Source organism: Eubalaena glacialis, chromosome X (genome assembly GCF_028564815.1).
Source record: "Eubalaena glacialis isolate mEubGla1 chromosome X, mEubGla1.1.hap2.+ XY, whole genome shotgun sequence".
In the NCBI taxonomy this organism is placed as follows: Eukaryota; Metazoa; Chordata; class Mammalia; order Artiodactyla; family Balaenidae; genus Eubalaena; species Eubalaena glacialis.
Window position 1 is genome coordinate 64,747,090 of NC_083736.1, and position 22,097 is coordinate 64,769,186.

Genomic DNA, 22,097 nt, shown 5'->3' on the forward strand with positions numbered 1-22,097 from the left:
AGAAGTGTTAGCCACAGGAATCAGAGACGAAAAAGAAATAAAAGGAATCCATATCGGAAAAGAAGAAGTAAAGCTGTCACTGTTTGCAGATGACATGATACTATACATAGAGAATCCAAAAGATGCTACCAGAAAACTACTAGAGCTAATCAATGAATTTGGTAAAGTAGCAGGATACAAAATTAATGCACAGAAATCTCTTGCATTCCTGTATACTAATGATGAAAAATCTGAAAGTGAAATTAAGAAAACACTCCCGTTTACCATTGCAACAAAAAGAATAAAATACCTAGGAATAAACCTACCTAAGGAGACAAAAGACCTGTATGCAGAAAATTATAGGACACTGATGAAAGAAATTAAAGATGATACAAATAGATGGAGAGATATACCATGTTCTTGGATTGGAAGAATAAACATTGTGAAAATGACTCTGCTACCCAAAGCAATCTACAGATTCAATGCAATCCCTATCAAACTACCACTGGCATTTTTCACAGAACTAGAACAAAAAATTTCACAATTTGTATGGAAACATAAAAGACCCCGAATAGCCAAAGCAATCTTGAGAACGAAAAATGGAGCTGGAGGAATCAGGCTCCCTGACTTCAGACTATATTACAAAGCTACAGTAATCAAGACAGTTTGGTACTGGCACAAAAACAGAAATATAGATCAATGGAACAGGATAGAAAGCCCAGAGATAAGCCCACGCACATATGGTCACCTTATCTTTGATAAAGGAGGCAAGCATATACAGTGGAGAAAAGACAGCCTCTTCAATAAGTGGTGCTGGGAAAATTGGACAGGTACATGTAAAAGTATGAAATTAGAACACTCCCTAACACCATACACAAAAATAAACTCAAAATGGATTAAAGACCTAAGTGTAAGGCCAGACACTATCAAACTCTTAGAGGAAAACATAGGCAGAACACTGTATGACATAAGTCACAGCAAGATCCTTTTTGACCCAGCTCCTAGAGAAATGGAAATAAAAACACAAATAAACAAATGGGACCTAATGAAACTTAAAAGCTTTTGCACAGCAAAGGAAACCATAAACAAGACCAAAAGACAACCCTCAGAATGGGAGAAAATATTTGCAAATGAAGCAACGGACAAAGGATTAATCTCCAAGATTTACAAGCAGCTCATGCAGCTCAATAACAAAAAAACAAACAACCCAATCCAAAAACGGGCAGAAGACCTAAATAGACATTTCTCCAAAGAAGAGATACAGATTGCCAACAGACACATGAAAGAATGCTCAACATCATTAATCATTAGAGAAATGCAAATCAAAACTACAATGAGGTATCATCTCACACCGGTCAGAATGGCCATCATCAAAAAATCTAGAAACAATAAATGCTGGAGAGGGTGTGGAGAAAAGGGAACACTCTTGCACTGTTGGTGGGAATGTAAATTGATACAGCCACTATGGAGAACAGTATGGAGGTTCCTTAAAAAACTAAAAATAGAACTACCATATGACCCAGCAATCCCACTACTGGGCATATACCCTGAGAAAACCATAATTCAGAAAGAGTCATGTACCAAAATATTCATTGCAGCTCTGTTTACAATAGCCAGGACATGGAAGCAACCTAGGTGTCCATCATCGGATGAATGGATAAAGAAGATGTGGCACATATATACAATGGAATATTACTCAGCCATAAAAAGAAATGAAATGGAGGTGTTTGTAATGAGGTGGATGGAGTTAGAGTCTGTCATACAGAGTGAAGTAAGTCAGAAAGAGAAAAACAAATACAGTATGCTAACACATATATATGGAATCTAAAGGAAAAAAAAAAAAAAAAAAAAAGAGGTCATGAAGAACCTAGTGGCAAGATGGGAATAAAGACACGGACCTACTAGAGAATGGACTTGAGGATATGGGGAGGGGGAGGGGTGAGATGTGACAGGGTGAGAGAGTGTCATGGACATATATACACTACCAAATGTAAAATAGATAACTAGTGGGAAGCAGCCGCATAGCACAGGGAGATCAGCTCGGTGCTTTGTGACCACCTAGAGGGGTGGGATAGGGAGGGTGGGAGGGAGGGAGATGCAAGAGGGAAGAGATATGGCAACATATGTATATGTGTAACTGATTCACTTTGTTGTAAAGCAGAAGCTAGCACACCATTGTAAAGCAATTATACTTCAATAAAGATGTTTAAAAAAAAAAAAAAAAAAAGAATAGTGTTTGCAAGGGCTTACAGATGGTGGGGGGTAGAGCAGGTATGGGTGTGCATATAAAGGGGTAGTATGAGGAAAATCTTTGGGGTGATGGGATAGTTCTGTATATTATTGCAGTGGTAGTTACATGCATCTACACATGGGATAAAATGGCATAAAACTATACACATACAATGTACCAATGACAATTTGCTATTATAGTAATGCAGCAGGTAACCATTAGAGGAAACTTGGTAAAGGGTACATGGGACTTCTTTGTACTATTTGGAGAGGGGAGGGGGGGGTGTTAAAATTTTCTTCTGAATCTATTGCTTTTATTTTAATTTAATTTTTTTCTTTGTACCATTTTTGCAACTTCCTGTTACTCTGTAAGTATTAAAAATAAAAAGTTTTTTAAAAAATAATGTGAAATAGGGACTTCCCTGGTGGTCCAGTGGCTGAGCCTCTGTACTCCCAATGCAGGGGGCCCTGGTTCAATCCCTGGTTGGGGAACTAGATCCCACATGCATGCCGCAACTAAGAGTTTGCATGCCGCAACTAAAGAACCCACATGCTGCAACAAAGATCGAAGATTCCGCATGCCACAACTAAGACCCAGTGCAGCCAAATAAATAAATAAATATATTTTTTTAAATAATGTGAAATAAAGACATTTTCAAAGACACAAATGCTGAAATAAGTCATCACCGATAGACCAGCACTACAAGAAATGTTAAAAGGTGTCAATGACGGTTAATTTTATATGTCAACTTGACTGGGCCACAGGGTACCCAGATATTTTGTCAAACATTATTCTGGTCTTTCTGTGAGAGTGTTTCTGGATGAGATTAACATTTAAATCAATAGACTGGGGCTTCCCTGGTGGCGCAGTGGTTAAGAATCCACCTGCCAATGCAGGGGAAATGGGTTCGAGCCCTGGTCCAGGAAGATCCCACATGCCGCAGAGCAAATAAGCCTGTGCCCCACAGCTACTGAGCCTGTGCTCTAGAGTCCATAAGCCACAACAAGAGAAGCCACCACAATGAGAAGCCCGCGCACCACAACGAAAAGTAGCCCCCACTCGCCACAACTAGAGAAAGCCTGCATGCAGCAACGAAGACCCAATGCAGCCAAAAATAAACAAATAAGTAAATAAATGTATAAATAAATAAATAGATAGACAGATAGACAGACAGACTGGGTAAAGCAGATTGCCCAGCATGTGGGTGGGCCTTATCCAATGAGTTGAAGGCCTGAACAGAACAAAAAAGCTGACCCTCCCCTGAGTAACAGAGAACTCTTCCTGACTGACTGCTTTTGAGCTGGACATCAGCTTTTTCCTGCATTCGGACTGGAACTGAAACACTGGCCCTTCTTGTGTTTCAGGCCTGCCAGCCTTTGGACTGAAACTACATCATTGGCTCTCCTGGTTCTCAGGCCTTTGGACTCAGACTGGAACCATACCATCAGCCTTCCTGAGTCTCTCTCTTGCCAACTCATCCTGCAGATCTTGAGACTCACCAGCCTCCATAACTGCATAAGCCAATTCTTTATAATAAGTCTCTTTGGAGAACCCCAAAACAATGTTCTTCAGGCAGAAGAAAAATAACAAATGGAAATTTGGATGTATACAAAGGAATAATGATTAATTGAAATGGTAACTACATGTGTAAATGCATAAGTTTTTTTCTTATTTGTATCTCTTTTAAAATAAAATTGACAATTTACACAAAAATAATAACATAGTATTGTGGATTTTATAACATATGTAAAAGTAAAACATATGACAACAGTAGCATAAAGGCCAGGCTGGAGATATAAAAGTACACTATTATGACATATGAAGGTAGACCAAGATAAGATATATAGTATAAGCCCTAAAGAAACCAGTAGAATAGCAAAACAAAGAGTTACAACTAATAAGCCAACAGAAGAAATAAAACTGAATCTAAAAAATTATTCAAATATGTAATGTGACAAAGCCTCTATGATCTCTCTCCTTTTTCAGTATTCCCCTGAGTAGTCTCACTGTTTGTTCCTCCAGATGATCCTACAAATATTTTCATAATATTCCTCTTTTTTTAAATAAATAAATAATTTATTTATTTATCTTTGGCTGCATTGGGTTTTGTTGCTGCATGCGGGCTTTTCTCTAGTTGCGGAGAGCAGGGGCTACTCTTTGTTGCGGTGCGCAGTCTTATTGCAGTGGCTTCTCTTGTTGTGGAGCACGGGCTCTAGGCATGTGGGCTTCAGTAGTTGTGGCTCGCAGGCTCAGTAGTTGTGTCACAGGGCTTATTTGCTCCGCGGCATGTGGGATCTTCCCAGACCAGGGCTCAAACCCTTGTCCCCTGCGTTGGCAGGCGTATTCTTAACCACTGTGCCACCAGGGAAGTCCGTATTTTCATAATATTTCAATATGGATTCTTCAGGAGGTTGGAATAAAAACTACATTGGACTCATAAATTGTTTTGAAGAAAAATTTACTTAAATACAAACTTACAAAAGAAGGCAGAAAAAAAAGAAGAAAGGGGGAATAAAGAATATGCAGGACAAATAAACAATAACAAGGTGATAGACTCAAACTTAACCACATCAATAATCACATCAAATGTAAATATTCTAAACACCCCAGTCAAAAGACACAGATTGTCAGAGTGGATAAAAAAGCAAAACCCAACTGTATGCAGCTTATAAGAGATGCACTTTAAACATAAAGACATAAATAGGAAAACAGAACAAGATACACCATGCTAACGCTAGTCAAAAGAAAGCTAAAGTAACTATATCAATAAAAGATAAAGTAGATTTAAGAGCAAATATGGTATATATCGATACAATAAGATATTACTGAACCCTGGGAATAAACTACGCACACACACAACATCTCAGAATAACTGTGCCGAATGCTGAATGAAAGAAGCCATTCAAAACTAGAGTACATTCTCTATGATTCCATTGGTATAAAACTCTAGAAAATGCAAACTAATCTATGAAAGCAGATCAGTTGTTTACCTAGGGAAGAGTGGGAAAGGGTGACAAAAGGGTGTGAAGAAACTTTGAGGAATGATGTATATATTCAGTATCCTGATTGTGGTGATGGTTTCATAGATATATACACATGTCAAAACTCATCAAATTTTTTACTTTAAATATGGGCAGTTTATTTTATGTTAATTATACCTAAATAAAACTGTTAAAAGATAATTAAGAGTAATGAATTATGTCAGTGGAAAAATAGGAATACAAAAACCCTGATAAATCCTGATAACAAATGAATAAATCAAGAAGTAAATAAATAAATATTAAATAAATGGGAGAAGGGAGAGCTCTTGCTTACAGTAGAATGTTGAGTGCCAACTGGTAAATATGAAGGGAGTGCTACAGTTAGAAAATGATTATTTAGCAACCATCATAAGATTGATTCAGGCAAGAACACTAATTCTTAAGGAAATTTTTAATGAAAAGCAGGGTATATGCATACTTTTAAAGTGTCTGTTGGTTGCAAGGGAAAAATGGTTAATATACAGTGAAGATATACAACACTTTTGAACAGGTGATCAATATTATCACCAGTGAGGAGCAGATGGACATCAGGGGCCTCCAAATGTGATGCCCTGAGAAGGGACACACTATCACTCATGCAGTATTCCAGTCACAAATGCATAATATGAGTCTAATCACAAGGAAACATCAGATAAATCTCAAATGAAGAATTTTCATTTAAAACAAGGTAGGGAGCTAATGTATTCTTCCAAAATATCAATGACACAGAAGTCAAAAGAAAGGCTACAGAAATGTTCCAGATTACAGGGGACTAAAGAGACATGTCACATAAATGCAATACCTAATCCTAGATTGAGTAATCCTATATTTGAGAGAAAAACATGCTATACAGTTCATTACTGACTGTATATAACATATATTATTATTACAGATATCAATATATATTACCCTCAATAAGAAGAATGTATGAATTATATTTCCTCAGTAATATAGAGAAAGAGAGAATGCACAAAATGTTAATAACAGGTGATTCTGGGTAAAGTAAATAGACGGGTATTCTTTGAACTATTCTTATTCTTTCAATCTTTCTCTAGGTTTGAAATTGTTTACAAATAAAACTCTTTTAAGTGTATATTGCCACTGAAATCCTAATGCACCCAGTTCATCAATGTCCAGGGTCAATAATTAGGCTATTAAATGTGATATGTCAGGAGTAATGCAGATGGACAATTATTGTTATAAAAACTGCAACTTCTGTATCCAGTGAACAAAGAGACATGCTGACAAGAGGTCATGTAGCTAGTATGCAGCCTCCTCCATTGTCTTGGATCCTGTTTTTTATTTAGACTTCCATCTTAGCAAATGCAAAAAAAAAAAGGATGCAGCTTTTGAAAATGTTCATGTATATGAATATTTTTAAATTTAAAAATTTAATATAAAAGAAGTTTTTCAGCATTAAATAACCCCATCCACGTGACATAAACTTCAGGAAAATATAATTCAAGTAAATGGTTTCTTTGGGCAATTTAATATTCTGATAAATTCAACTATTCACTATCATGCTTCCCATCTTGTTGAAAAAACTCTTTTGAAAATGTATCAGGGACTTCCCTGGTGGTGCAGTGGTTAAGAATCCGCCTGCCAATGCAGGGGACAAGGGTTCCATTCCTGGTCCGGGAAGATCCCACATGCCACGGAGCAATAAGCCCGTGTGCCACGACTACTGAGCCTGCGCTCTAGAGCCCGCGAGCTACGACGACTGAGCCCACGTGCTACAACTACTGAAGCCTGCGTGCCTAGAGCCCGTGCTCTACCACAAGAGAAGCCACCGCAATGAGAAGCCCGCGCACCACAACGAAGAGTAGCCCCTGCTCACCGCAACTAGAGAAAGCCCGCGCCCAGCAACGAAGACCCAATGCAGCCAAAATAAATAAAATTTTTTTAAAATGTGTCAGTATATTTAATCGCCTTATAGAGTAAAACACATTGATCCTAATTGAATCTCTTTAAACAGTCATCAGCCTATCAATGTTCCTTATCCAGGCATATAGAGGTATTGTATGTATGTATGTATGAATATGTGTATGTTTGTATGAGCATCAGCTGAAAGTGAACGACTGATGTTGGTTTTTTTAAACTAAATCCCATTATCTGCCTATTTTATCATTTCCTTCTTTATCCTAAAATTTACTCACATCAGAGAACCTTTTCTGTTTTGTGCAAAAGAAAATTTTTTTCAAAAATATCTATTGTCAAAGAGGTATATTTTATTCTTCCTTTCTGTGCTGCAGAAGAGATTGCAACAATCTGTTGTTTAAAAAAAAAAACAGGAATACTGGAGCAAATGTCTACAGTGGATTTCAAAATGTGAATCAATGCTTTCAAAATTTCATTAAGCTAATTTTCAAAAGTAAAAACCTCTTATACCTTGTTTGCTAGGTTTATAGCGCTGAGAGCCTTATAATATTCTTTGTCGTCCCAATCCATATAAGCAGTGGCTAGTAACCGTAGAACTTTAGCCTATAATTAAAAATAGAAAAAAAACACACACACAGTTGAGGGTTAAACTGCAATACAACAGCTGACTAGCACTTACACAGTGACAGGCATTTCTCAAACCTCAGTCATAATTATGAAATAGCATTTCCTTAAGCAACCACATAGTCTTGGGATATGTCTCATCATTATGCTACCCACACCAAATACCATCTGAGAATTTTACAGTAATAGCTTATTTAAATTTAATATAATTGTGTTAATATAATTATTTTCTTAACAGTGTTTTAGTGGTAAAGTAGTTAATCATCCTCACTTTAAAAATAAGGAAATTAAAGCACAGCAATATTTAATGTAATCATCTTACCACCTACTGTTTAGGTAGCATTATATTAGGCCTCCATCAAAAGAAACAAATAGAAAGACATAATCCCTCTCTCAAAGACTTTATAGCCTAGTTGAGATTAACCAATTGGACCAAGGGCACAAATACCACCATTTCACTAGGAGCAGATATACTTTCCCATAGACAAGATTTCTCCCAACTCAACCAAGTTTTAAAATTAATAAAGTATTTCTTAATTAAGTCAGTTTCTCCAGCCAGATCTACATTGATAAGGGGAATAACTCTACTTAGCACAGACTTATTTAACTACAGATTCACATTTTGAAAGCAGGAGGCCTATTTCAATGAAGATTCTGCCTCTAAGTATAATGAGGACAGTAGGATCAGGCAAAGGTGGTCTTCTAACTTAAAAAAAAAATGTTAAGCACATTAGGGCTCTGCGAATCTTAGAGAAATGACATTTAGGGTGTGATATCTTTGAGTTTTTAATTCAAAAGCTAAGATGGATATAATGTACTTAATATCATTATTATTATTGTGGAGCAACTCTCAACTTATAAACATCCCCAGAGGACTTTGATGGAGTAAATATGGCATCTCTGAGAAAGACTGTAGCTATTTCATAAGAGTAAAAGGGTCAAATAATCAGAAAGATAAAACAAAATGGATGAATCTCAAAACTATTACGTTAAGCAAAAGAAGCCAGACATAAAACAGTACATACTGTATGATTTCATTTATACACAGTTCAAGATAAGCCAAAAATATTCTACAGCAATAAAAGTCAGAATAGTGGTTTTATCATGGGGGTATGAATGGCTATTAACTGGAAAGGGGCCAAGGTAACTTTTGAGGGTGATGGAAATTTCTGTATCTTGATCTGTGTGGTAGTTACAAAACTATATAGATAAACTGAAACTCATCAGGCTGTATACTTTTAAGATTTGTGCAATTTAGTGTTTATTTATTTATTTATTTATTTATTTATTTAAGTTATACCACAATAAAATACTGCTAGCATGAAAGAAAAACTATTTCATAATCTTACTTCTCCATACCTTGCAGTATGAATATTAGATTTCAATCACGCTTAAATCCTATCTTCCATCCTCATTTCCTCCTCCAGACGTCTTCTCATCTAAATCCCTTGCCTCGTATTCCCTTCTCCCTCCCTTTTAACTGTATGAACCCCATCTGCTTTCCGAGGCCTATCTCCTACCAAAAGGCTTCTTCAACTATTCTAGTCAACATTAATATTCCCCTTTTCTGCATGCCCTTGCGTATACTTCAGGTTAGCACCACACAGTTTATCACTTATTTTTCCCAAATTGTTTCACTTGTACTCATTTTTAAAAATTTTTTTTGAAATTTTAATTGAAGTATAAAATACATACAAAAAAGTTCCAAAATCTCAATGGTACAACTCTGAATTTTCACAAAGTGAGCACACATATGTTAACAACACAGAAATCAGGAAACAGAAGTTTAGTCTCATCTCATGTCTCTTTTCAGACACTATTCCAAACAAGGGTAACCAATTATCTGACTTCCAACACCATGTATTAGTTCTACCTGCTCTTGGCATTCACATTTATGGAATCATACAGTATGTACTACTTTGTATTTTGCTCTGTTTGTTCAACATTATATGTGAGAACATCCATATTGTTACAATTATTGTAGTCTATTCTCGTTGTTATATGATATTCTATTATATGACACTATCATAATATATTTTCATTATTTTTAATTGTGATAAAATACACATAACATAAAATTGACCATTGTAACCATTTTTAAGTGTATGGTTCAGTAGCATTAAGTATATTCACATTGTTGTGCAACCAGCACCACCATACATCTCCAAAACTCTTTTAATCTCACAAAATTGAAACTCTCTACCCATTAAACAATAGCTCCCCATGTTCTCCTCCCTCCAAACCTCTGCAACCACCATTCTATTTTCCGTCTCTATGAATTTGACTACCCAACATATCTCACTGAACTGGAATCATACAGTATGTCTTTTTGTGAATGGCTTACTTCACATAGCATAATGTCCTCAAGGTTCATCTATGTTGTAGCATGTATCAGAATTTCCTTCCTTTTCATGGCTGAATAATATTCCATTGTATTCACCTGTATTAGTTTCATCCTTTAAACATAAGCTATTTAAGGGTAGAGGCCACGTTTTATACTTCTCTTTTTTTCCCCATCTACCACATTGCTAGATATATTGAGATATATATGTGTGTGTATATACATATATATATGTATATATGTGTGTGTGTGTGTGTGTGTATGTATTGTTACATTTTGAGTGATATACTGTAATAATGGTAAGAAGCAGAGATGGATACTCAAAAAAATTCCATTCTGCTATGGCATGTATTAAATTAGTTTTATATCAGATTTATTTACATAATCACATTTTACTTGATTAAATATTAAAATTAACTTCCATACCAAGCATGTTCTATCTGGGTGGTTAAAGAAACCTAGAATTTTTGAACATGCAAATAAAAGCTAAAACTTATATAGCCAAACATTGTCCTAAGCACTTTACATGTATTAATTAATTCATGGGTACAAGAATCTACCTGGAGGGTAGATTCCATAAGTATATCAACTTTACAGAAAGTAATGCACTGAGATATTAAATGATGTGCCCAGTGAATAATCTACTCACAAATGGAGGGACAGACTATCATAATTTTGTTACAATAACATAAACTGTATTTCTTCAACCTACTTCTGCAATATTTAACATGATCCTTACCAGCATTGCCGGCTGAACACAACTCTTATCCATCTTCCCAATATCATAGCTTTGGCTATCATTAAAAAAGGAAAAAATACATATAAATACATATTTATTTCAAATTATATATATTTTTTCAAGACTACATATTACTAAAAAGACATGTTATAATTATACTTAATTAAACTTTTCTATTTTGCACTACAACAGATGATCAGCCAATTGACACATAAAAATCAATTATATAAAGCAATACTTTCTAACTTTAGAAAACCACAGAGATAGCCTCATCCACCAGAGGGTAGACAGCTGAAGCCAGAAGAACTACAATCCTGCAGCCTGTGGAACAAAAACCACATTCACAGAAAGATAGACAAGATGAAAAGGCAGAGGGCTATGTCCCAGATGAAGGAACAAGATAAAACCCCAGAAAAACAACTAAATGAAGTGGAGATAGGCAACCTTCCAGAAAAAGAATTCAGAATAATGATAGTGAACATGATCCAGGACCTCGGAAAGACAACGGAGGCAAAGATCGAGAAGATGCAAGAAATGTTTAACAAAGACCTAGAAGAATTAAAGAACAAACAAACAGAGATGAACAATAAAATAACTGAAATGAAAACTACACTAGAAGGAATCAATAGCAGAATAACTGAGGCAGAAGAACGGATAAGTGACCCGGAAGACAGAATGGTGGAATTCACTGCTGCAGAACAGAATAAAGAAAAAAGAACGAAAAGAAATGGAGACAGCCTAAGAGACCTCTGGGACATTAAACGCAACAACATTCGCATTATAGGGGTCCCAGAAGGAGAAGAGAGAGAGAAAGGACCAGAGAAAATATTTGAAGAGATTATAGTCGAAAACTTCCCTCACATGGGAAAGGAAATAGCCACCCAAGTCCAGGAAGCACAGCGAGTCCCATACAGGATAAATCCAAGGAGAAACACGCCGAGACACACAGTAATCAAATTGGCAAAAGTTAAAGACAAAGAAAAATTATAGAAAGCAGCAAGGGAAAAACGACAAATAACATACAAGGGAACTCCCATAAGGTTAACAGCTGATTTCTCAGTAGAAACTCTACAAGCCAGAAGGGAGTGGCATGATATACTTAAAGTGACGAAAGGGAAGAACCTACAACCAAGGTTACTCTACCTGGCAAGGATCTCATTCAGATTCAATGGAGAAATCAAAAGCTTTAAAGACAAGCAAAAGCTAAGAGAATTCAGCACCACCAAACCAGCTCTACAACTTCTCTAAGTGGGAAACACAAGAGAAGAAAAAGACCTACAAAAACAAACCCAAAACAATTAAGAAAATGGTCATAGGAACATACATATCATTAATTACCTTAAACGTGAATGGATTAAATGCTCCAACCAAAAGACACAGGCTTGCTGAATGGATACAAAAACAAGACCCATATATATGCTGTCTACAAGAGATCCACCTCAGACCTAGGGACACATACAGACGGAAAGTGAGGGGATGGAAAAAGATATTCCATGCAAAGGGAAATCAAAAGAAAGCTGGAGTAGCAATACTCATATCAGATAAAATAGACTTTAAAATAAAGAATGTTACAAGCGACAAGAAAGGACACTACATAATGATCAAGGGATCAATCCAAGAAGAAGATACAACAATTATAAATATATATGCACCCAACATAGGAGCACCTCAATACATAAGGCAACTGCTAACAGCTATAAAAGAGGAAATTGACAGTAACACAATAATAGTGGGGGACTTTAACACCTCACTTACACCAATGGACAGATCATCCAAAATGAAAAGAAATAAGGAAACACAAGCTTTAAATGACACAATAGACCAGATAGATTTTATTGATATTTATAGGACATTCCATCCAAAAACAGCAGATTATACTTTCTTCTCAAGTACGCACGGAACATTCTCCAGGATAGATCACAACTTGGGTCACAAATCAAGCCTCAGTAACTTTAAGAAAATTGAAATCATATCAAGCATCTTTTCTGACCACAACGCTATGAGATTAGAAATGAATTACAGGGAAAAAAATGTAAAAAACACAAACACATGGACGCTAAACAATACGTTACTAAATAACTAAGAGATCACTGAAGAAATCAAAGAGGAAATCAAAAGCTACCTAGAGACAAATGACAATGAAAACACGACGATCCAAAACCTATGGGATGCAGCAAAAGCAGTACTAAGAGGGAGGTTTACAGCTATACAAGCCTACCTCAAGAAACAAGAAAAATCTCTTATACCAATGGACAGATGAGCCAGACAGAAAATAAATAAGGAAACAAAAGCTTTAAATGACACAATAGACCAGATAGATTTAATTGATATTTATAGGACATACTAACCAAAAACAGAAGATTACCCTTTCTTCTCAAGTGCACACAAAACATTCTCCAGGATAGATCACATCTTGGGTCACAAATCAAGCCTTGGTAAATTTAAGAAAACTGAAAGCATATCAAGCATTTTTTCTGACCACAACTCTATGGGATTAGAAATAAATTACAGGGGAAAAAACGTAAAAAACACAAACACATGGAGACGAAACGATATGTTACTAAATAACCAAGAGATCACTGAAGAAGTCAAAGAGGAAATCAAAACATACCTAGAGACAAATGACAATGGGATTTATCTGGGATGCAGCAAAAGCAGTTCTAAGAGGGAAGTTTATAGCTATATAAGCCTACCTCAACAAACAAGAAAAATCTCAAATAAACGATCTAACCTTACACCTAAAGGAACTAGAGAAAGAAGAACAAAAAAACCCCAAAGTTAGCAGAAGGAAAGAAATCATAAAGATCAGAGCAGAAATAAATGAAATAGAAACAAAGAAAACGATAGCAAAGATCAATAAAACTAAAAGCTGGTTCTTTGAGAAGATAAACAAAATTGATAAACCTTTAGCCAGACTCATCAAGAAAAAGAGGGAGAGGACTCAAATCAATAAAATTAGAAATGAAAAAGGAGAAGTTACAACAGACACCACAGAAATACAAAGCATCCTAAGAGACTACTACAAGCAACTCTATGCCAATAAAATGGACAACCTGGAAGAAATGGACAAATCTTAGAAAGGTATAAACTTCCAAGACTGAACCAGGAAGAAATAGAAAATATGAACAGAACAATCACAAGTAATGAAATTGAAACTGTGATTAAAAATCTTCCAACAAACAAAAGTCCAGGACCAGATGGCTTCACAGGCAAATTCTATCAAACATTTAGAGAAGAGCTAACACCCATCCTTCTCAAACTCTTCCAGAAAATTGCAGAGGAAGAAACACTCCCAAACTCATTCTATGAGGCTACCATCACCAGACAAAGATACTACAAAAAAAGAAAATTACAGACCAATACCACTCATGAATATAGATGCAAAAATCCTCAACAAAATACTAGCAAACAGAATCCAACAACACATTAAAAGGATCATACACCATGGTCAAGTGGGATTTATCCCAGGGATGCAAGGATTCTTCGATATACACAAATCAATCAATGTGATACACCACATTAACAAATTGAAGAATAAAAACCATATGATCATCTCAATAGATGCAGAAAAAGCTTTTGACAAAATTCAACACCCATTAAAAAAGAAAAGAAAAGAAAAGAAAGGCACAATTTCCTCAGGATATATATCCAATAAATCAACACCATAATTATATTACTGCTCTTTTCCATTTGGCTATATACACACTAGATTAAACGATTTTACATGTGTGTACAAGCCCTTACTTTATGGGCACATTTTAAAGTGTAAGAAATATATTTTTAAAATAAAACAAATACAGGAGTTTTCATGGAAACAAATGCTTTAGCAATATTTATTAAGCTTTACAACACCCTTGTGACGCACAGTATTAGTTCCATTTTGCAGCTGAATGAACCAATTTAGCAGTTAAGTGATTTCTAATATTTCCTAGATTGGTATTAAAAATGAGAGTAAGGGGATGGGGAGAAAAGAAATTTGACTTTCAGTTCTCTGCTTTAATTACCATACCATATTATCTACAGGACATTCTGATAACCACAAATAATGTATTAATATGAGCCTCAGGTTTTCTAAAAAAAACTTAAAAAGTAAAACAAAGATCACTCACCATAAAATTGGTATTCCAAGGGAGGAAGTCAATAAAAATTTTGGTGAACTGGACTAAATTGAAGCCATTACTTTGAAGTATTCCTTTTACTTTTACTTTTTAAAAGACCCATAGCTACCAAACTGAGTTTTCAGCTTGCTAACAAGGATATAATGCTGGCCTACATTATAATGGCCTCATTGTAAGCCCTATCTCATAGAGGTGTCTGTTGGTACATTAAACCTTCTACTTCCAGTTTTTAAAATAATCAATGAAAATGGAACTTCTGCAACAGTGGTATTAAGGAGCTCTTGGACCCCCTCTCCCCAGTGAAACAACCATTTGCCTGGAAAAATCATTAAAACAACCACTTAAGGTCTCTGGAAAGTGTCCTAAGGGCATACAGCAAATGGAAAAACATTTATTTAAAAAAAATCAACTGAATCTCAGTAAGAACAGTGGGAGTCTGTGGCATTTGAGCCGTGACCTGCTCCTATCCATACCACCTCCATGTCATGGAAGCTACTCCAGATGAGTGCTGTGAAGAAAGTAGGAATTCGGGAGTGGGGTGGGGAGATGAGTGAAATAGGTGATGGAGATAGAGAGGCACAAACTTCCAGTTATAAAATAAATAAGTCACGGGGACATAATGTACAGTACAGGGAATATAGGCAATAATACTATAATAACTTTGTATGGTGAAAAGTGGTAACTATACTTATTGTGGTGACCATTTTGTAATATACAAAAATATCAAATCACTATGTTGTACACCTGAAACTGATATAATGTTGAAAGTCAGCTTCAATTTAAAACAGAAAGTGGGAATTCCCTCTCCCTCCAATATAATGTTGAAACTCAACTTCAATTTAAAACAAAAAGAAAGTGGGAATTCCCTCTCCCTCCAGGTCCTAGACTCAGGCTGCCAGCCTCTCTCATCTTTCCCAGATCTGTGTTGCGAAGTGCTATTATTGGCAGGCACAACGAGAGGACTGGGTCTTCCTTTCCCCACTCAGTTCTCACTCTTAGGGTAAGGGCTCTACCCCAGGGGTAACAGCTCAAGAATACTGGGACCCTGATCCCTTTCACCCAGGCTGGCTCATTTGGCAGAGGATGCAGGACAGGAGGGCATGCTAAGTAGATTAGGAGCTACCATCTCCCCAACAACTACTCATATAGTAGGGGTGTCACTGCAAGAGTAGCTGCCATGCTCCTGCCCCCAGCTGCTGCAGTGTGCCAGTTTCCACCCAGGGGAAGAAGTGGGCAACAAAGAGGAAGAGCTCAGTATTTCTGCCTAAGGGGAATGACTTTATTTGAAACAGAGCAAGGAGAGATTCCTGCCTAAGGGCATAGTCAAAAACAATGGAGATCTTGCTGGTGAGCAATTAAGGAGGGGCTGGTACCTCCAAGATAATAGTAGCAACAAGTGAAATAGCAGACAAGCCAGAAGTTTGAACAGAGAGAACCAGGGAACGAGACAAGAACAATCCTAGGGTCACACTCATCCCTGGGGATACAGAAGGCTATGCATATGTTCTAGGCTGCACCCACTCAGGAACAATCAGAGGGAAATATGGGACTAGAAAGCATTCCTCAAGTCATACACAGATCCATCAGCAAAGAGCCTTGAGCCTGAGTGGCTCAAGGGGCTTATCAGAACCTCTGACCAAACACGGACTGAAAATTAAGCTATTCTGATCCAGGGGTGATGGTAAGGAAGCCAAGCTTAAAAATCAAATCACACTTCCAGCTTATGGCTCCACATGTAAGGAGCTTGGAAGTCACAACTCCATCCTAACAAGTAAAAAACTGGAAAGACTTTTAAAGATCAACAACTCTTCTTGGATCCAAAAGAGAGGTGAGGACACAGGGCAAACCACTACCCCCAAGATTGGGGAGACAGGCAAAAATACAAGGAGTTGACGCTTAGCACAGGAGAGATTCACAAGTAAAAACTACCAAGGGCACCACTGCTAGGGCAGGAAATTGAGAACTGTAGTTGACAGACTGCTGGAGGTTCAGTGTGGACAAGTCTGAGAGTTAAAATTCTAAGAGGACATAGTTACAGGGGGATACCCACAATATCGTCAGATTAATCTCCAGGAGCTCAACCAGATTCCCACAGTAAATATCATAGAAAAATCCCCTTGGGCTTTGGCAGGAAAAGGTAAAAAGGAACCATTTTGAAACAGCCCAGAGCAATCTGTTCTTTTTTTTTTTTTTTTATGAACGACAAAAATATTTACTGTGTCTCCGAGGGGCACTTGTGTTTGGTGTTTTTTTTTAAATAATTTTTAAAATTAATTTTTAAATTTATTTATTTTTGGCTGCATTGGGTCTTCGTTGCTACGCACGTGCTTTCTCTAGTTGTGGCGAGCAGGGGCTACTCCTCGTTGCAGTGTGCGGGCTTCTCACTGCGGTGGCTTCTCTTGTTGTGGCGCACGGGCTCTAGGTGCATGGACTTCAGTAGTTATGCCACACGGGCTTCAGTAGTTGTGTTCTTAACAAGGCCTGCCCTCAGGGGAAACTAGTGAACCAGGGCCTAACCTCCTGGGGTATTATCAGAGACTAACTGACCTGGGGAAGAGAAATACTCAACCCCAGTCTACGCTAGCCATTCTGTACCACCTAAGAGGGGAGGAAAAAAATGAGAAACATGTGTGAAGTTCACAGTTCAGAGGCAGAGACTCACGAAAAGACTGAAAACTAGTCATAGGACTATAGGCCTCTCCCTCCTCCACACCTAGCCACCACATTACTAAAGGCCTATTTACAGTAGTTCCGTCTGCCAAGTATATCAAGTCCCACTACCAAGAAAAAAGTACAAGGCATACCAAAAGGCAAAAAACACAATTTGAAGAGACAGTACGCATCAGAACCAGACACGGCAGTGATGTTGGAATTATCAGGCCAGGAATTTAAAATAACTATGATTAATATGCTAAGGGTTCCAATGGATAAAGTAGACAGGTAACATAAGCAGAGAGCTGGAAAGGCTAAGAAAGAAGCAAAAAGAAATGCCAGAGATAAAAAACACTGTAACAAAAATGAAGATTGTCTCTGATGGACTTTTTAATAAAACTGACATGGCTGAGGAAAGAATCTATGAGCTAGAGAATCCTTGAAAACAGAAAAGCAAAGAGAACGAAGACTGGAAAAAAAAAAGAACAGAATGTCAACGGACTGTGGGACAACCGCAAAAGGTGTAATGTAAGTGTAATGGGAATACCAAAAAAAAAAAGAAAGGAACAGAAGACACATTTGAAACAATAATGACTGAGAATTTCCCCAAATTAATGTCCAATACCAAACCACACACCCAGGAAGCTCTGAGAACACCAAGCAGGATAAATACGAAAAACTACACCTATGCATATAATTTTCCAATTACAGAAAATCAAAGATAAAGAAAAAAGTCCTGAAACAAGCCAGAGGAAAAAAACACCTTATCTTAAAAGGTGCAAAGATAAGAATTATATCCAACTTCTTAGAAGCCATACAAGCAAGAAGAGAGTGGAGTGAAATATTTAGTACTGAGAGAAAAACAGCATCAACTTACAATTCTGTACCCTGTGAAAATATCATTCAGAAGTAAAGGAGACATAAAGACTTTCTCAGACAAACAAAAATTGAGGCAATTTGTTGCCAACAGACTGGCCTTGCAAGAAATGGTAAAAGAAGTTCTCCAGAGAGAAGAGAAATAATATAGGTCAGAAACTTGGATGTACATAAAGTAAGTAAGAGCATGGAAGAAGGAATAAGTGAAGGTAAAATAAAAATTTACTTTTCTTGCCCTTAACTGATCTAACACATAACTGTTCAAAATAATAACAATAAAAATGTGTTCAATAATGTGTGCATATTTATATATCTTCTGTGTGTGTGTATATATATGTATATATAGAGAGACAATAAAGTGAAATAAATGACACTTAGAATAAAGTGAAATAAATGACAGCAATGATACAAGGGGTGGGAGGGAGGAATTTTGATACTATAAGGTACTCACACTACTCATGAAGTGGTAGTGTTATTTGAAAGTGTACTTGGATTAGTGGTACATGTATATTGCAAACTCTAGAGCAACCACTAAGAAAAGTTTTTTAAAGTCTAACCTATATGCTAAGAAAAGAGCAAAAATGGAATCATATAAAATACTCAACTAAAACCACAAAAGGCAGAAGAAGAGTGGAAGACAACAATAGGAAAAAAGAACAAGAACAACAAATAGAAGACAGTAACAGTACAATATGGTAGATATTAATCCAACTGTATCTATCATCATTTTGAATTTCAATGGCCTAAGTGCACCAATTAAAAGAGATTGTCAGAACGGATTTTTTTAAATGCCTGAACTATACGTTGTCTACAAGAAACCCACTTTAAATATAAAGACACATAGAGATAAAAAGTAAATGGATGGAGAAAAATATACCATGCTAACACTATCCTAAGAAAGCAGGAGTAGCTATATTAATTTCAGATAGAGCACATTTCAATGTAAGGAAAATTATCAGGGATAAAGAAGGGCATTACATAATGATAAAGAGGTCAATTCTCCAAGAAAACATAACAATTCTTAACATATATGAGCCTAACAACAGAGCATCAAACTATGTGAGGCAAAAACTGATAGAACAGCAAGGAGAAATAGATGAATCTACTATCATTGTTGAAGATTTCAACATCCCTCTCTCAGAAATGGACAGATAGAACAGGCACAAAATCAGTAAGAATATAGTTGAATGCAGCAACACCATCAATCAACTGCATATAATTGAAATGTACAAACTACTAGATCCATTCTTACCAAATTCATATGGAATATTCACCAAGATAGACCACATTCTGAGCCATAAAACATACTGTAACAAATTTGAAGTACAGAAATCATATAATATCTGCTGTCAGACCACAATGGAATTAAAATAGAAATCAATAATGGAAGATAACAGGAAAATTCCAAAATATGTAGAGATTAAACAATACTCTAAATAAAACATGGGTCAAAGGAGAAATTTCAACAGAAATTTTAAAGTAGTTTAAATGAAAATGAAAACACAACTTATCAAAATGTGTGGAATGCAGCAAAAGCAGTATATAGAAGGAAATTTATAGCATTCAATGCATATATTAGAAAAGAAGAAATATCTAAAATCAGTAAGTTTCCACCTTAAGTAACTGGAAAAAAGAGGAAATTAAATCAAAAGCAAGCAGAAAAAAAGAAATAATAAGAATTAGAGCAGAAATCAATGAAATTAAAAACAGGAAATCAATAGAGAAAATAAATGAAACCAAAAGCTGGTATTTGAAACAACTGATAAAATTAATAAGCCTGTTAACCAGGCTAAGAAAAAAAGAAGACACAAATTATTAACATCAGAAATGAAAGAGGGGACATCACTATAGACCCCTTGAAAATTTAAAGAGTATTAAAAGGAATACTATGAACAACTCTATGTCCACAAATTTGAGAACCTAGATTAAATGGACCAATTCCTTGAAAGACCCAAGCAGCCAAAACTCACATGAAAAGAAATGACAGGCTGATTAGACCTGTATCTATTTTATAAATTGAATCAAAAATTATTAACCTTCCAGCTCTAGTCAAGTAAGAAGCAGGCATGGGGGAAGGTGCAGGAAGGAAGCTGGAGGGTGATGGAGACAAGACACGTGCTTCTCTAAGGAGTTTGCACTTGACCCTACAGGTCAGTGTTTCTGAACTTGTACGGATCAACATTAAAAGAAAGAGCTGATTAAAAAAAAAATTATTAACCTTCCAAAATAGAAAGCACCAGGCCCAGATGGGTTCATGGCTGAATTCTATCAAACTTTTCTTCCAGTTTTATTGAGATATAATTGACAAACAGCACTGTACAAGTTTAAGGTGTACAGCATAATGATTTGACTTACATATATCGTGAAATGATTATCACAATGATTTAGTGAGTATCCATCATCTCATATGGATACAAAATTAAATCAATAGAAAAAATTGTTTCCTTGTGATGAGAACTCTTAGGATTTATTATCTCAACAACTTTCATATATAACACACAGTACTGTTAGTCATATTTATCATGTTGTACATTAAAATCCTAGTACTTACTTATCTCATAACTGGAAGTTTGTACCTTTTGACTGCCTTCATCCAATCCTCCCTCTCCCTACTCCCCACCTCTAGTAACCACAAATCTGATCTCTTTTCCTATAAGTTTGTTTCTGAAGTATAAATGACCTGTAACACTACGTTAGTTCCCGTTACAAAACACAGTGATTGGATATTCCCTATACATTTCAAAATGTTCACAATGATAAGTCTAGTTATGATATGTCACCATGCAGAGATATTAGATAGTTATTGACTGACTATATTCCCCATACCATTCATTTCATACCTCTGACATTTATTTTGCAACTGGAGGTTTGTACCTCTTAATCTCCCTCACCTATTTCTCTCCCCCCCCAACCCCTCCCCTTTGGCAACCACTTGTTTGTTCTCTGTATCTATAACTTTTGTTATATTTATTCATTTGTTTTCTTTCTAGATTCCACATAAAAGTGAAATCTTACAGTATTTATCTTTCTCTGTCTAACTTTATTTCACTTGGCATAATACTCTCTAGGTTCATCCATGTTGTTGCAAATGGGAAGATTTCATTCTTTTTATGGCTGAGTAATATTCCACTGTGTGTGTGTGTTTGTGTATGAATGCAAATCTTTTACCTCCTTAGATTTATTCCTAGATATTTTATTCTTTTTGATGTGATCGATAGGATAGTTTTCTTAATGTCTCTTTCTGATAGTTCATTGTTAAAGTATAGAAATACAACAGAATTCAGAAATACAACTTTTCTGAATTCACTGATAAGTTGTAGTAGTTTTTTGGAATTCTACAAAACATTTAAGGATGAAATTATATAAATTCTCTATAATCTCTTTCAGAGGATGGAAGCAGAAGGAAAACTTCCTAACTCATTCTATGAGGCAAACATTACCCTAATACCCAAACCAGACAGACATTAAAAGAAAATGAATAGACCAATATCTGTCACGAACATAGATGCAAAAATCCTCAACAAAATATTAGCAAATTGAATCCAAAAACAAATTTTAAAAAATTATACACCACAACAAAGTGGGATTTATCCCAAATATGCAAGGCTGGTTCAACATTCAAAAATCAGTTAATGTAATC

General features: G+C 36.0%; 1 protein-coding gene across 1 annotated transcript in view; it reads right to left on the reverse strand.

Annotated features, from left to right (window-relative positions):
• TEX11 (testis expressed 11) overlaps positions 1-22,097 on the reverse strand; it is a 360,718-nt gene that overhangs the window by 217,283 nt on the left and 121,338 nt on the right. Inside the window, exons 9-10 of the mRNA XM_061178154.1 lie at positions 10,812-10,866; positions 7,618-7,710 (exon numbers count right to left, since the gene is read on the reverse strand). Coding sequence (XP_061034137.1) covers positions 7,618-7,710; positions 10,812-10,866 — 148 coding nt within the window. The remainder of the gene's footprint in view (positions 1-7,617; positions 7,711-10,811; positions 10,867-22,097) is intronic.